Source organism: Dissoconium aciculare (genome assembly GCF_010015565.1).
Source record: "Dissoconium aciculare CBS 342.82 unplaced genomic scaffold K489scaffold_12, whole genome shotgun sequence".
Lineage (NCBI taxonomy): Eukaryota > Fungi > Ascomycota > Dothideomycetes > Mycosphaerellales > Dissoconiaceae > Dissoconium > Dissoconium aciculare.
This window is the reverse complement of record NW_022984962.1, coordinates 158,983-172,774: the sequence shown is the minus strand read 5'-3', so window position 1 is coordinate 172,774 and position 13,792 is coordinate 158,983. Positions and strand designations below refer to the sequence as shown.

Sequence of the window (13,792 nt, the reverse complement as noted above, 5' to 3'; positions counted from 1 at the left end):
TGAGCGACGTAACCCACGCAGGCTTCCCTGGGAAAGCATGAGGGTAGTTGCAATCGAGACGTTCCCAGCACACATCCTGCACACACACACTCATGCAACCCGCTTCCCTTGTACTGGCCAATGTATTGTCTGGCCTGTGGCCAACACCGTCTACGAAATTGAACACACCCAGCAGAGCATAAACGTCAATAATAAGCGAGCTGATGTTTGCCACGGATGGAACATCCATGCGAACAATTTGGTAAGGGAACCGGCTTCGGCGTAACTCGCCCGTCACTTGCCTACCTCATTGCCTGCAAGTCATGACCATTGCGAAGTCATGGAAGCCGTGTGTGCCGATGAGGAACGAGTAACCCACGCTTCTGCCGCACCTAGAAGACGGCATGATGCAGTGGAGTCGAGTGGTGGCAGAGGTGTGCTGACCATGGTGGGTCTCACCTAACCTTCACTGGCTAGGATGGAAAACTGGGAGGATACAAACGAGGTGCGGCCGGTGCCGGGCTACCACGCAGAGCATAGTTGCCCAGGATTATGTGGATTGGTGTGGGTGACCTCCCGGGCTCGATGCACATTCGGTGGGAAAAGCACTCACGCCCTCACTACACCTCGATTTGGTGTGACTGGTTGAGCAGAATCTTCATAAATTGGACTCAAGAGCCGGGAATATACTACTGCCTACGACTATATCATAATTGTCACTGCTCACAATCTATCTCGCATCTTCACTTATTGCAAGAGCCTAAACTCCTCCAACTTACCTGCTACATTGAACGCCATTATGTCTACCAAGCCTATCTTTATGGCAACTCACCCTCGAGCCTGCTCGACGGCATTCGAAAGAGTACGTCCTCCTCATGTAGTAGTTAGACAACACAGCATCTAACTCGTCTGGTGGCGCAGGTGTTCATGACTCGTCCTGACAGTATTCAAACTATCCATGAGCCTTTCGGGGATGCATTTTACTTCGGCCCAGAGCGGATGGGAACGAGATTCGAGGACGACGAGGAAGCCCGCATCAAAAGCGGGTACAGCGAGTCGACGTTCAAGGCGATTTTGGACAGAATCGAGGACGAAGCATCAGAGGTATGTCGTCTCGCAACTTTTCTCGTCGTGAAGTTGCGGTGCGTATCGTTTTGGATGGCATCTGATGTGGTCGATGCTCTGGGGGGGCCTGGGACGGAATCTCCGTCGTGGTCATGCGAGGCGATACGTTTCGCTGTCTATCAGGTCTGCATCGATGTTGTATGCAAACTATGCGCCTTCCTCATGAATGGCGAAACCCATCTCTTTTTGCCACTCCGCATGCAATGAATCTGGTGGACGACAAGCTTGATAGAATACTTACAGGTAGACCAGGGCAAACGAGTCTTCATCAAAGACATCACTCACTACCTGCTTCCGCCATCAAAGCAGCAGGGACGCATCGCGCCTTCTCTTCAACGAGTGAAGCGTGGTGTCGGCACTGGTGGAATGCCGGTCGTGGTCGACAGCGACGTCGTATCCGTCGAGTCGAAAGACTCTGGCAGCGATAACGACAGTGGTGTTGCCATGGACAGCCCGCCGCGTAAGGTTGCACCATTCCCTTACGAGAACAGCGTAGCAGAACCGAACAATCCCTCGGTCATGCCTCGCGAAATTTTGGAGAAATTCCATTTCACTTTCTTGATTCGTCACCCGAGGTCGTCGATCCCCAGTTACTACCGTTGCACCATTCCACCATTGGTTGAGCGGACTGGGTTCCCGTACTTCATGCCTGAAGAGGCTGGATACGACGAGCTGCGCCGGTTCTTCGACTACTTGAGATCATCCGGATTGGTCGGACCGCAGATCTGTGGTCAAGACAATTCGAACGTCGAGAACGCGGCTGCTGGAAGCGTAGAAATCTGCGTCATTGATGCCGATGACATGCTTGATGATCCGGAAGGAATCTTGAGCAAATATTGCAAATCCGTCGGACTTGAATACAAGCCGGAGATGCTGACTTGGGATACCGAGGAGGCTCACGAATTTGCCAAGGAGCAATTCGAGAAATGGACCGGATTCCACGACGATGCCATTAACTCGAAGGACTTGAAGCCGCGGAAACACGTAGGTTCCAATTTGTTGCTTGAGACTTGAGTTCGATGCTGATTTTTTTGTCGCACAGAAGAAAGCCGTGAAGAGCGACGAGGAGCTGTACGCTGAGTGGAGTGAGAAATACGGCAAAGAGGGCGCCGACGTGATCCGCAAGACTGTCGAGGACAATGTCGCCGACTACGAATACCTGAAGCAATTCGCCATCAAGGCATGAAGTAACCAAGTAATGATAATGGAACAATAGCCATGAGACGATTTCTCCGTGAGCCTGCGAACATGCATCTGCAATGGGATCGTGAATCTTGACGATGTCGACGCCGCCACGGCGTGTGAATTAATCAGAGGTGAAAATGCTCACACGAGGATTTTCGAATAAAGCGCACAGTGCCAGTAGTGGATGGCGTGATTGCACGCCATACGGTCTCGATGACTCTTTGCGTTGTCAGGCACCAAGGCCAAAATGTTTTGACCTGCAATCGATTTCCCCGCGACCAGCAGCGGAGACAGCTCCGTCAGTGCGCGGAACCCGACGTCATATCGCGGGTCATCAATGTCTACGATCTCAATGCCCTCGTGAGTGGCAGAAGCGCCAGATCTACTGTAAGTTAAAATCGAGAATCATTTCGTGTCAAACATCATCAAGCTTTTAATATTCGCAATATGGCACTCAATACCCTTATCTTCGGTGGCTCCGGGAAATGTGCGAGGCATATCACCAAATTATTGAGCAGTCAAGGACATACTGTGCACTCAGTGATCAGAAACCCAGACGTACGTGAGCAATATAGAGGATACTGCAGCATTTTGCATTGGATCTGACGGCAGAGCAGCAAAAATCCGATATCGAACAGCTCGGCGGAAAGCCCATAGTTCAGAGCATTGAAGACTCCTCTGTCGATGACATGGTACAGACCATCAAGTCCACCAACGCCACCGCAGTGCTGTGGTGTGCCGGTGCTGGTGGAGGCAACCCAGAGCGTACCAAGGCTGTCGACAATGAGGGTGCAATCCGCAGCATGGACGCCACGGCTGAGGCCGGCGTCAAGCGGTACATCATCATCTCTGCTCTGGATGTTCGCGACAAAGCCAATGCTAGCACCGAACCGGACTGGTACAATGATGCCGACCGAAAGCGCAGTGACGGTGTCTGGAAGGTGATCAAGCCATACATGGAGGCGAAATTTGCAGCGGATCGGAGTCTGGCTTCGGAGAATGGCCGTAGAAAGCTCGACTACACGATTGTTCGACCTGGTGGACTGACGAACGACCCTGCCAAGGGTGCGATTGAGGCTGGCAAAGTTCATCTCCACAATCAGATTTCGCGTGAAGATGTTGCAGCTGTGGTTGTGGAGTGTCTGAAGCGAGACGACACCATCGGTTTGGCTTTTGATTGCGTCGGAGGCGAAACACCAGTCGCTGAAGCGGTTGCAAAGGTCGGCGCAGAAAAGATCAACACCTTTGAAGGCAGATATTAAATGGTTATTTATGCTATGAATGACAAAATCCGAAACGGACATCGGCCGTGCCAAGTGGTAAGAGAATAAGTGAGACTATACGAAAATGGTGGTTGCCGGTCCGACTTCCTGGTATCAAAAAATGGGACAATGCGAGAACGAAAAATGTGAAGCAACCAGAACACCTCGCTAAATGATGTTCCCAATTCTCGCGAGCGCTGTGAAGCGCCAAGTATCATTAATACCTCAGCTTGCCCACCATGCCGAAAGTGTAAGCCGCGTCACGTTCCTAGATCGATGTTAGTAATGTAACGACCGAAACTGCATAATTAGATGAACTTACAGATTTCATCTGAACCATGAACACACGGGACTTTGCGCTGCCAACGCCGCCAACTGCTTCTGCGTATCCGACCTCGCCGTTCGGGCCCGTATTCTCTTGCCACACGCTCACAGCAATTCCAGTGCGGGCGATGCGCTCGAAGCATTGCTCGCCCAATGTCGCATCTAGTAAGACCTCGTTCTGATGTTTCCCGTAGATGAGAACGCGCTTCTCCAGGCCTGTGGTCTTCGGGTTGGCAGCGACAGTGGGATCCTGCTGTGGTGGGAGCATGACCGTCAATCGAGCAGATCCAAGATCGCGCCATTTGTGTGTAGATTCTCTGATGTACAAGCGGATTTTGGCATTTGTGATGCCTATTGGGGTGCCCAAACGAGGGTCTAGTGTTACTGGCGTCGCGAAGCCAGATGAAATTGTTTCGCTGTTGGAGCTGCGCGTACCTTCTTGCGAGGTGATTGTGCTTTTGGCGATATTCCAGATGCGATTGCCGCTGCTAAATCGGCGCAATGCGGAAAAGGCGCTGTTCATGGTGCCAACAGATGACTCGGTCGCTGCTATGGACATCGGTCTGCTGCCATTGGAACGGTAGGTGCTGCTCTTTCGTGAGCCTAGATTCCACCATGAGCCACTGCTTGGACGAGCGGCAGGGCGACGATCCATGACCTCGCCCCAGTTGCTTTGCTGTGTTGGACCTCGAGCTTTTTGGAGTGCGATGTAAGTCGGGTTGTCGATGCGTGCCCTGTTGATCAGGGCGTAAAGCCTCTCGCAGTCTTCGGGATTTCGCGAGCGGAACATGACGTTGTTCCCTGCCCGGAGGAGAGAGCCAGGTGTGGGCGGGGAGCGGATGGAAATGTCTACTGCGGTGCCACGGCGCAGCGGCACGAGTGGTGTGAGCTCAAGCGCAACTAATGGCTTGACGCCCTTTGAGGATGGCGTTGTAATAATGCCGTCCTTGTCTTCAGACATCACGGCTTGGGCTTGGGCGATATCATAAGCCTCAATCAAGCCCGGGGAGACAAAGATGCTGCATTCTTCAGGGTGCAAGCTTTCCCACGCTCCACGATCAGCCCAAGAGAATATACTTGCTGTGCTCGTAGCGGGGCGCACAGAAGGCGGCGGCACATTTCGATAGGCGGGAGTAGGCGCAGCCACCTCGGACAACGAGCTGTCATCAGCGGCAGCATTCTTCAGGGCTGGGCCCGGCGCATAAGATTGAGTGACTGGACGCATAGCGTACTGATGGAAGGCTTTCAAGTCGCCAATTGTGGAGATGGCCTCTTCATCTCTACCAGTGACAGAGCCCGATGTCACGGAATGTTCATCGCTTAGGTCGGATATGTCACTATCCGACAATGAGTCGGAATCGGATGAGGGGGCATATTCGTGCTTGAGTGGCGAAGATGGGCGTCGGCTTTTCCTCAAGAATCCAGGTGTCAATGCAGGAATCACGCTCGACTTCAGACCGAAAGACAGCGGACGTGTCGTAGACGACGGTTGAGGCTTGTTCTGCACTTCCGGTGGTGTTGGGGCGCGCTTTTGTAGTTTGGATGGTGCAGACGCGGGGGTTGGCAGTTCGTCCTTCATTGTTTCCGTGTCGCGTCGGCGAGCACCATGGTAACGTAGAGGTGTGCTCGCCTTCATAGGCTGCTCTGTAGCAGATGGGCGGAGCTTTGGTATGTTAGGAATGTCTTGAGAAGGCACCGAAGATCTTCGTCGACGAGACTCTGGACTGGCGCGGTTTCGTGTTCTACGAAGATCCTCTTCTTCGGCGCTGGAGTCATCTGAAATTTGCGATTCAGGCATCCATACACTGTAGTCTTGTGTCCGCGAGCTCCCAGTTGAACTCGTCCATTCCGAGTGCGAACGCGTGTAGCTGGAAACAGGACGCTTGGCTGGACTCGATCCGGGGCGCTGATGACGTGGTTGCTCATAATAATAGTCTGGTTGAGTAGTGCACTCACTGTCCGTGGTAGTGGGGCTGTCCACACGGTTAGGAGAGTTTGACGTGCTCTTGTACCGGCTTGGCCGGTTCCTCTGCATTTTGATCGGTGTCCGCTCATTGTGGACGCTGTTGACTTCACTGCCATCCCAGACTGAAGATGCGTATCTGGGTCGGACACCAATCGGCACCTCGAGCTCGCGTTGTGATGGCTCATTCAATTCTTCAGTAATGGGATCCGTGATTGCCCGCCTTGTTTCGGACTTGGGAAGAGGGGCGGATTTCCGAACGTTGAAGCTCGACTTTCGCGATATTCGCGCAGGTGGCATTGGTGATGAGCCGAGCATTTGCAGCCAATCAACACTGGTCTGCTCTTCATCCGCTCGGATGACCATGACTTCGCGCCATTGTTGTGCACTGGCCAAGAAACCCCGGATCATGACGACAAGCTCGCCTGTTCTTTCCCCTTTGCGAGCCGTGACCAGAGTGAGTGGTAAGGGTGGGAACAACAACCACCTCCCGGAGGCCGATACCTCGCAGAACAAGATGTCGCCATTGTTTCCACGATCAGGCGCATCATCGCGATAAATGACCTCAATCTTGCAGCAGAGTTGTTGGCCACTTGAGTGGACTAGATCCATATCGAAATAGTCTCGAGCGCGTACACATCTAGAAGAGTCGATTGTCACACCTGTTATTGGTGCTAGGCTCCTTGGATCGCGCGCTCTTGAGGGATCAATATTGGCTGCGGCTTCGTCCTCGAGTCGTGCGTGCTCGCTGCTCACACGATCTTTTGCCTTGCCGACGAGGGTTTGATACTGACTCGCCATGTCATCAGTCCTTGGATCAGGCTTAATCTGGTGCAAGTTCGCGAGTGCCTTTGATAGGTTCTTGACGCGAACAAGTGGTCGCTTCAGTAGATGAGCGACATCAACCCGCTCACCATCACGGCCGACCAAGTCCCCGTCCTCATTGCGGGGAATGCCCTCGTCCCAGGTTGACGCATCTTTGTCAGTGACAGTCTTGTCCGCCGGAGCAAGATTGACCACGATATTCTTGAAGCCCATGCGCCAAGACGCGATGTAGTCATCGTAGACTTTGGCCGTGCTCTCCGCCCAGGCAACAAGATCGCCTGGCTCGTGCATTGGAATTCGTCGATGAGCATTCTTGAGCCTTTCAAGCGCAATGCCCATGTCAACGATGGGCTTCGTGACTTCTGCCGTGATTGTCGACTGGGTGAAGACACGTGCGCGATCAGCCGAACCGTCTCCAGCAAGTGCATACTGTAGCAACACCGGGATGACACCATCAACGAGCGTCCGAAGCTCGCGCTGATATTTCATTTCATCCTTGGAGACCTCATTCATCAGCTCTCCTGCTGTGGTGGGTGCTTTGGCTCGTCGGCTGGCCCGAAGGCTTCGTGCAGACTTGATGCCTGGGGCATCATGTTGAGGCAATGATAGCACCGAGATGAGCTCAGACTGTTCTGCTGGGTGACGCTTGCTACGTGAAGTCTCTCGTCGGGATGCTGGCGAGTCTCGTGTTGTCAACTTGTGGGGTGTGCTCAGCGCCCTGTTGCTGCGGACGGGCGTGTCTGCTGGGTCGCGCGTATTAGTTACGTTGCGACTCTTGTTAGAATAACGAACGGTGCGCCTAGCACCGCTTCGCTTCAGTGTAGATGTCACACTTGGAGACACGTCGGACCATTCGTCAATGGATTGATCGATAAGCTCCTCGGTTTGAGTGCGCTCAGCGCTTGGATTTGATGGCTCGGTCTGCCCGTCGCTGCTCGTTTTCGAGGAAACCTGGCGGGCTTCGCGGGGACCAGCTGGCGAGACCTTGCCCTTCGGCGACTTCTTTGGAATGGCAAGTGGTTCTGGCGCTAGTGACGATTTGCTCACAAATGGATCCGATGTATCGGCAAGCCAGCCTTCAATGCGTGTGCCATATACTCGGGGTGCACCTGAATCCATTGCAGGGAACATAGGCTTTTGGTGAGAGTCCGAGGGTGTTCGATGGGAGCTCTCAGCGCTCTTGTCTTTTGATGTTCTCCTCCTTCGCTCATCACTGGTCGGAGTGCGCATTTCTCGGCTGTCAGAGCGCGCTCCGTCATTGACTTGTCGATCTCTTGAAGTGGATCTTGGCAGCCTCAGGTATGAATCGTCTTCGCGGCTGGCAGTTCTCAGCACACGTTTGCGAGGTTCGGATCTTGGCCTCAAGGATTCGGCCGTCGACTGACTCGGTGTTGTGACGTCGGTGGCAGAACTGGCCCGCTCTAGATAGGAGGATGGTGCTGTAGCACTGCTATCAGATATTCTATGGCTCCTATCATGCTTTGTCTGGTGACCAGATGATGGCGATGGCTTGCGTTTAGTGACGAATATCTTCGTTCCGTTACTTGCGTATTGTGGCTTGGTTTTATCATTGCGACCTTCGCTTGAGACAGAGCTTGATCTTGATCTACCTGCAGTGGATGATCGTAATAGTCTCGACTCAGTCTCCACGTACTCGATCGACGAAGGCGGCACTTTCAGACCGACTGTGACGACGCTTCGGCGAATCACAATTGGCTTATATGGGGTGTCTTTTTGAGATGTTGGCGTTCGACTTTGGTCTGCCCGATCCCGAAGCCAATTGCTATCACTGACGACACGCTTCTTAGGCGTTCCAGCATGCTTGACGTCAATTTCCGGGTTTATGTCCTCCTGTATTTCCTGCGGAGGTGCCTTAGTCTTGCGGCGGACCCAGGCTCTCCTTTCCATGTCGACCCCTCTGCCAGGTCTCTTTACCATTATCGGCTTCGGCGAGGCCTGTGGCGTCTTCGGGGTCCCTGACCCTTGCTTCTCTTGCTGTCCGTCATCTTCGGGCGGCTGAGGCTCAGAGGCTTCCTCCTCAACCAGTACTTCAATGATATCCTCACTCGGATTCACTTTCTCCTCCGAGACTTGTTCATCTTGAGCTTTCTCCTCCGGGACTTTCTCCTCTTGCTGGGTCACCGGCTTGACCTTTTGTTGCTCCTTGGCTTCCAAATCGTGCACTGCCTTTTTGAGATCCTTGGCTATTTTCTTCTGCACGACTTTTGTCTTGACCTTCTCCTGTAGCGCATCAGTGTCCTGGTGCACAACACCTCCACCATTAGAGTTCCATCCTTGAATTTTGCTAGCGAAATCCTGCGATCGCCGTCTCGCAAGCTTCGGTATGAGGTCGACTTTTTTGTCTGGCATGGCTTTGCATGAGCCTTACTGGCATCATCGAAAATTGTTATGCATTGGTGATTGTTGTTTAAGTCCTCTTGGGATCAGGACAAGCTCTGTGGATATCGACTGGCACTTCGTGCTGGCTTCAAGCCCAACCTGCTGCTGAAGATGCGGGACCAAATTTCACAAATATCGTGGTGGCTTAACCAACCGATCGCGATAACCTGGACCCGACGTTGCGTTCTTGAATGACGTCGAGTTCATGCAGGCTCTAAACCAGGTCTCAAGAACAATTCTCAACGTTGAAAACGCTCCAGCAGAGGCGGGAGGTTGAATCGGATGTCGTTGCTATGCGGTCGGATCGTCGACTTCCGATGGTTCACAAACGGGCGCCTCGGAAGGGCAACCCTTGATTTGTGTTCGTCTGGTCTATCAGTATATCGAAGGGAAGAATGAGGTGGTACGGGGAGCTGTCGAGCGGTGGTACAGGATTTGCTATTGACAGCGGCTTGTCGCATCCAGGAATGTCACAAGTCATCATCATTCATCACATCGCAGGATGCACTGTATGTAAACACAAGCTATCCAAGCAGCAACCCGGGCTTGCGGTCCGGTCCGCAGATCTCCAGCCCAGCCTAACCGCCGATTTTCCCTGCTCTCTGTCCCAGCAATTGACACATGTGTCGAAACGTTTAATAATAATGATGGTGGTCATCACTATGGTCCTACCTAGGAGTACGGTCATCATTTCAAATAGGAGTATTTGAAATACATGCGACAAGATCTTGAAGCCTCACACTGTATTTGCGCGATATGTGAACTTGTGGCACTATCGCGAAACCTCCCGAGGTCATTTTTGGTCCGCAAGTCAGGTAAGATGCACCTGGGCAGGCTACGAGCTGCATATGCGTGCATGGCGATGCTCGATCGGGTATAATATTTTCAACATCGTCACCACCGCGATCCGAACTCCAGCTGGAGTACGCGGGTTTTCCAGCAGGGCTGAATTACCTAGGTACTCTAGAAAGTTGGTAGATGCCAGGTTCGAAACTCATAATGCTGGCAGTGTCGTTCCACTGATCTTTGAGCTTGGTTCCCGATTTGCAAATACAATTCGAGTGTAGGTACGCGCGTCCGTCTATGCGTCGATATCAGAACCCCATGAATACCGGGCTGGTGGAACGGCGATCGACGCTCTGTCCTGCATGAGGCGGGCGATGGATCGGAGGGCTGTACTCCTTTGACTCAGATCGCAGTGTCAGAGTGTCTAGACCGCTCTGGAAGCCATCGATATCTGCAGAGAAGTACCTTTTGTCGCAGAGAAGCTTATCGAGATCTACGATGGCGGGGCCACGAGCTCGTGCATATGTGTGTTTCAGAAGGCAATTGTGTTGACGATAATAACCACTTGTGCGATCAGGAAGGGTGTACTGGTATACATGTTACACTCATAACTAACACATGCCGCTCACGGCTGGTCGAAACTCCCCAATAGACTGCACTCATGCGACATCAACCTTCTTGATTTCAACGTAGCCCGAATCCAACTTGGGTACATCAATCCTCAGGACGCCGTCCTCCATCCTTGCAGTTATGGCATCCGAATCGATGCTGGCTGGGTTGGCCCTGCTTCCAAGTCGCACGGTGCGTTCAAACGCTCCCACTTTGCGTTCACTCATGGAAAGTGCCAGCAAGAACTCCTCGTCACCATGCCTATGAAGGACACCAGCGATGCTGAGCTCAGACTTCTCCGGGTTCCAGCTCACGCCGATATCCTCTTTCTTCGCTCCTGGGAGCGATACGTCCACCACAAATGATTCTGCGGTGTCGAACACGTCAACATCCGGAGTGAAGTCGTCTGAGGTCTCACGACCGGCACCCTCGCCAAATAGCTGGCTCTGAAATGCCTCGGCAAGTTGGTCGAACGAACCCACGCCGTATGGGAAGAATCCTCGATGACCGCGAAAGCCGCGCCCGCCACATTGGCCACGCCCCCGACCGAAGTGCTCTCCGCGGCCGCGGCCTCTGTGATGTCCGCGAGGCCCATGGTGGTGGTGATGAGGGCCACCGGCGGGACCTTTCTCATTTTGAGGTGTATCTGCATTGTGTTCCTGCTCGGTGTTTTGCTCCGCGGCTTGTGGCTGTGAGGTCTCTTCATCACCAGAAGGTCGCTCATACCGACCGCGATAAGCGAAAGGGCCCCATGCGCCCCAGAATGGTTCAGGTTGTCTTGAAGGGCCACTTTGATCATTGCGATCTTCGGTGTTGGATGGACCTTCGTTGTTGTTATTGAAGAAGGGATGGCTTGCGCCTTGTTGTTCGAGGCTTGCGACAAAGTCCCAAAAGGGAGCTGTCTGGTTGTAGTAGCGAATCGGTGGCATCTTGACTATTGTCTGGGGAAAGTGTGATGAATTGAGCTGTTGGTTTGTTGACAGCAATAGAAATTATGAGCGGACCGCTTTGGCTTCTTATATTGTACTTTACGACACATGTCTGACGGTTGACATACAGTCAAATACTCTCTATCAAGGCTAGGCAACAGGCATACGCGAGTCACGTATTGGTCAGCCATGCTGACGCAGTACATGCTACGATAGTCGAACGACATGGAAGAGTCGCTGTTGCTACTGGTACCAAAGACGGGCACAGAATCGTGTGGACAATCTTTGTCATTGCTAGGTAGCAGGATGCCGCGCGTGCGCTTGAGTCACACGCGGTTCTTCGCTTTCGCTGGGCCTGTAATTCTGGGTACACGCGCAAAACACTTGGGCAACATCAAGACGCTCCGCAATCCTGTTCATTCTTTGTGGATAATATGTGACGTGTATGCGTTGCTCTTGTCCGATGGCGTTGAATGGCGGACTTCGAAATGTGGTGGCGACAGAACACACGAAGCTTCCAAGCTGGGTAGTAGGGTGCCCAGGTATGCTTAGAAACATGTGGGTGTTCCGAGCTAGGCACACTGAATTCATCACCCTTGTCATGGGTACGCAGATCACAACGTTTGGTTTATGAATAAGATACAATTTCTAGTTGAATCGAGATGCTAGTCGCAAATATGCAATCGCACGGCGATGTGATGATATTTTGTGGCAATTATGATCGATATCATTTTTGTGATGTAGAACAGACGCGGCCGCGGAGTCATAAAGCCTTGTACATACCTAAGTATCTATGTAGTGGCCCTCCCGACTTATAGAAACAGGTGAGGAAGTGCCTCAAGAGTTCAGTCGTTTAGCTGGAATCTTTCAGAACTCGCACAGCATCGCGGGCGCCACCTTCTCGAGATCTTCCAAGTCTAGCCAATTTTTGTCCTCCTCATCGAGATCGTCGCCGCTCGCAGCAGCCGCCTCGCGCTTCTCGAGCCGTGCCCTTTCAATCGTCTCTCGGACAAACACCTCGATGTATTTCTGTAGGACTTGCACCGCGTGTTTGTCAATCTGTGTAGATTTATCCTCAAAGGCTTCATGTAGGAGGCGGATGAGGAGCGGTTGTGGTATGACCAGATGAGATGATCCATCGGCACTTCGCAGTGGCGACATGATACCATCTGCAGCAGAACTTGCAGCGAGGGCTTCGGGCGCCTCGTCATCTGAGATCGCCATTGGAGATAGATCGCGTTGTACTGGTGCACGCTGTGTGGTGGGTTTCATGGTCAGAGGATCATCCTCGAGATCTTCCCCCATCGAAGCGTCATCTGCTTCTTCTTCGTCTTGGTCGTCGCCTGCCGTAAGGCTCTTGAGATCGTCATTTTCATCGTCGCTTTCGGACACGACGATGCTTTCGCGTGGAGGAACGACTTTTCCGGCACTTGGCTTTGCTCGTGTTGGCTTTGGGGCGACCTTTGGTTTTGATGAATCTGTCGTTTTGTTCGGTCGCAGAGGCTTGAATGGCGGTGCTTTGCGCTTGGAGGCTGGATATACCACGACCTCCTTGGGTTCCTTGCGTGGCGGCATAGTTCTCAGGTCACATGTTCTGAGGTGGTCGATCACATCGCTAGTTTGTCCTGAATCATCGAGACAAGGTCAGGACAGCTTCGCCGCGCATTCAACGCTGAAGTCTTGTGCCGGCCGAACACTGCTTTGGTGCGTTCGCATTTCACCCTTCTGGATGTGATAGATCAATTTGGACGGTATTTCACAGTGGAGAGAAATTACCACTAGACGAACTATGATGCACAAATCGTACCAACGGGCTTTTTCGCACTCGTAACCAGCAGCTATGGCTGGAAGCGGATGCATTTGCGAACAGCACACGTCTTTGTCAACATGCAGATCAGCTGAATTATTCAGATCCGATATTGCTACAGTATGATCGTCATCGCTTGCCGGCCGCCTTGACTATCGGCATGCCCCTGGGTTTCTAATTGATCATTGACCGATAAGGTCCATTCCTCCACACGACCGATAGTCTCCCATGCTCCCCGTCGACACAGGTGGCCAGCCATGTTCGGCCCGTCGAATATGGGTGCCCAGGTGGTTTGGGGATCTTGAAAGCTGACGCAGAGGATCAAGCGGATGCCACGGGCGGCCTTCGTGAAAACAACTTGATCCGTGGATCTTCCAATCACTAGGGTTTGGGTTACCTCTAGGGTTCACATAGGGAAGGTGTCTTTCTTCTCCCAGGTAGTTACGACAGACTACCGTCCCAGGCGGAAGCAATACTATGGCTTCGATAGAGACCATTATTACTCCTCTGCAGTCCTGTGCTGCCGGGAATATGCAGCCAGTCCTAGGTAGTCCGGATGGAGAAACATTATGGTTCGCACATCCCCCGACTGCAAAAT

At 52.7% G+C, this 13,792-nt stretch overlaps 5 protein-coding genes across 5 annotated transcripts; 2 read left to right on the top strand and 3 right to left on the bottom strand.

The window, feature by feature from the left end:
* The first annotated feature begins 947 nt into the window (after nt 1-947).
* On the top strand, nt 948-2,298 carry K489DRAFT_383313 (uncharacterized protein). Its single transcript, XM_033605569.1, has 3 exons — nt 948-1,316; nt 1,348-2,088; nt 2,147-2,298. Exons 1-3 carry the CDS (start codon nt 1,254-1,256, stop codon nt 2,288-2,290), a joined length of 948 nt encoding a protein of 315 aa, XP_033456778.1. The 5' UTR covers nt 948-1,253; the 3' UTR covers nt 2,291-2,298.
* Nucleotides 2,299-2,736: 438 nt separating this feature from the next.
* On the top strand, nt 2,737-3,551 carry K489DRAFT_325263 (NAD(P)-binding protein; the record flags this gene model as incomplete). Its single annotated transcript, XM_033601821.1, has 2 exons — nt 2,737-2,847; nt 2,907-3,551. 2 exons carry the CDS (start codon nt 2,737-2,739, stop codon nt 3,549-3,551), a joined length of 756 nt encoding a protein of 251 aa, XP_033456777.1.
* Nucleotides 3,552-3,768: 217 nt separating this feature from the next.
* On the bottom strand, nt 3,769-7,782 carry K489DRAFT_325118 (uncharacterized protein; the record flags this gene model as incomplete). The annotated part of the gene is made up of 2 exons (XM_033601810.1): nt 3,769-3,819; nt 3,874-7,782. The coding sequence occupies 2 exons, from the start codon at nt 7,780-7,782 to the stop codon at nt 3,769-3,771; spliced, it is 3,960 nt and encodes a 1,319-aa protein (XP_033456776.1).
* A 2,726-nt stretch (nt 7,783-10,508) lies between these two features.
* K489DRAFT_325039 (HSP20-like chaperone) lies at nt 10,509-10,859 on the bottom strand (the record flags this gene model as incomplete). The annotated part of the gene is made up of 1 exon (XM_033601804.1): nt 10,509-10,859. A coding segment is annotated over one exon (351 nt), but the record flags the coding sequence as incomplete, so codon positions are not given.
* A 1,395-nt stretch (nt 10,860-12,254) lies between these two features.
* K489DRAFT_372986 (uncharacterized protein) lies at nt 12,255-12,962 on the bottom strand (the record flags this gene model as incomplete). Its single annotated transcript, XM_033603384.1, has 1 exon — nt 12,255-12,962. The coding sequence occupies one exon, from the start codon at nt 12,960-12,962 to the stop codon at nt 12,255-12,257; it is 708 nt and encodes a 235-aa protein (XP_033456774.1).
* Nucleotides 12,963-13,792: the final 830 nt, after the last annotated feature.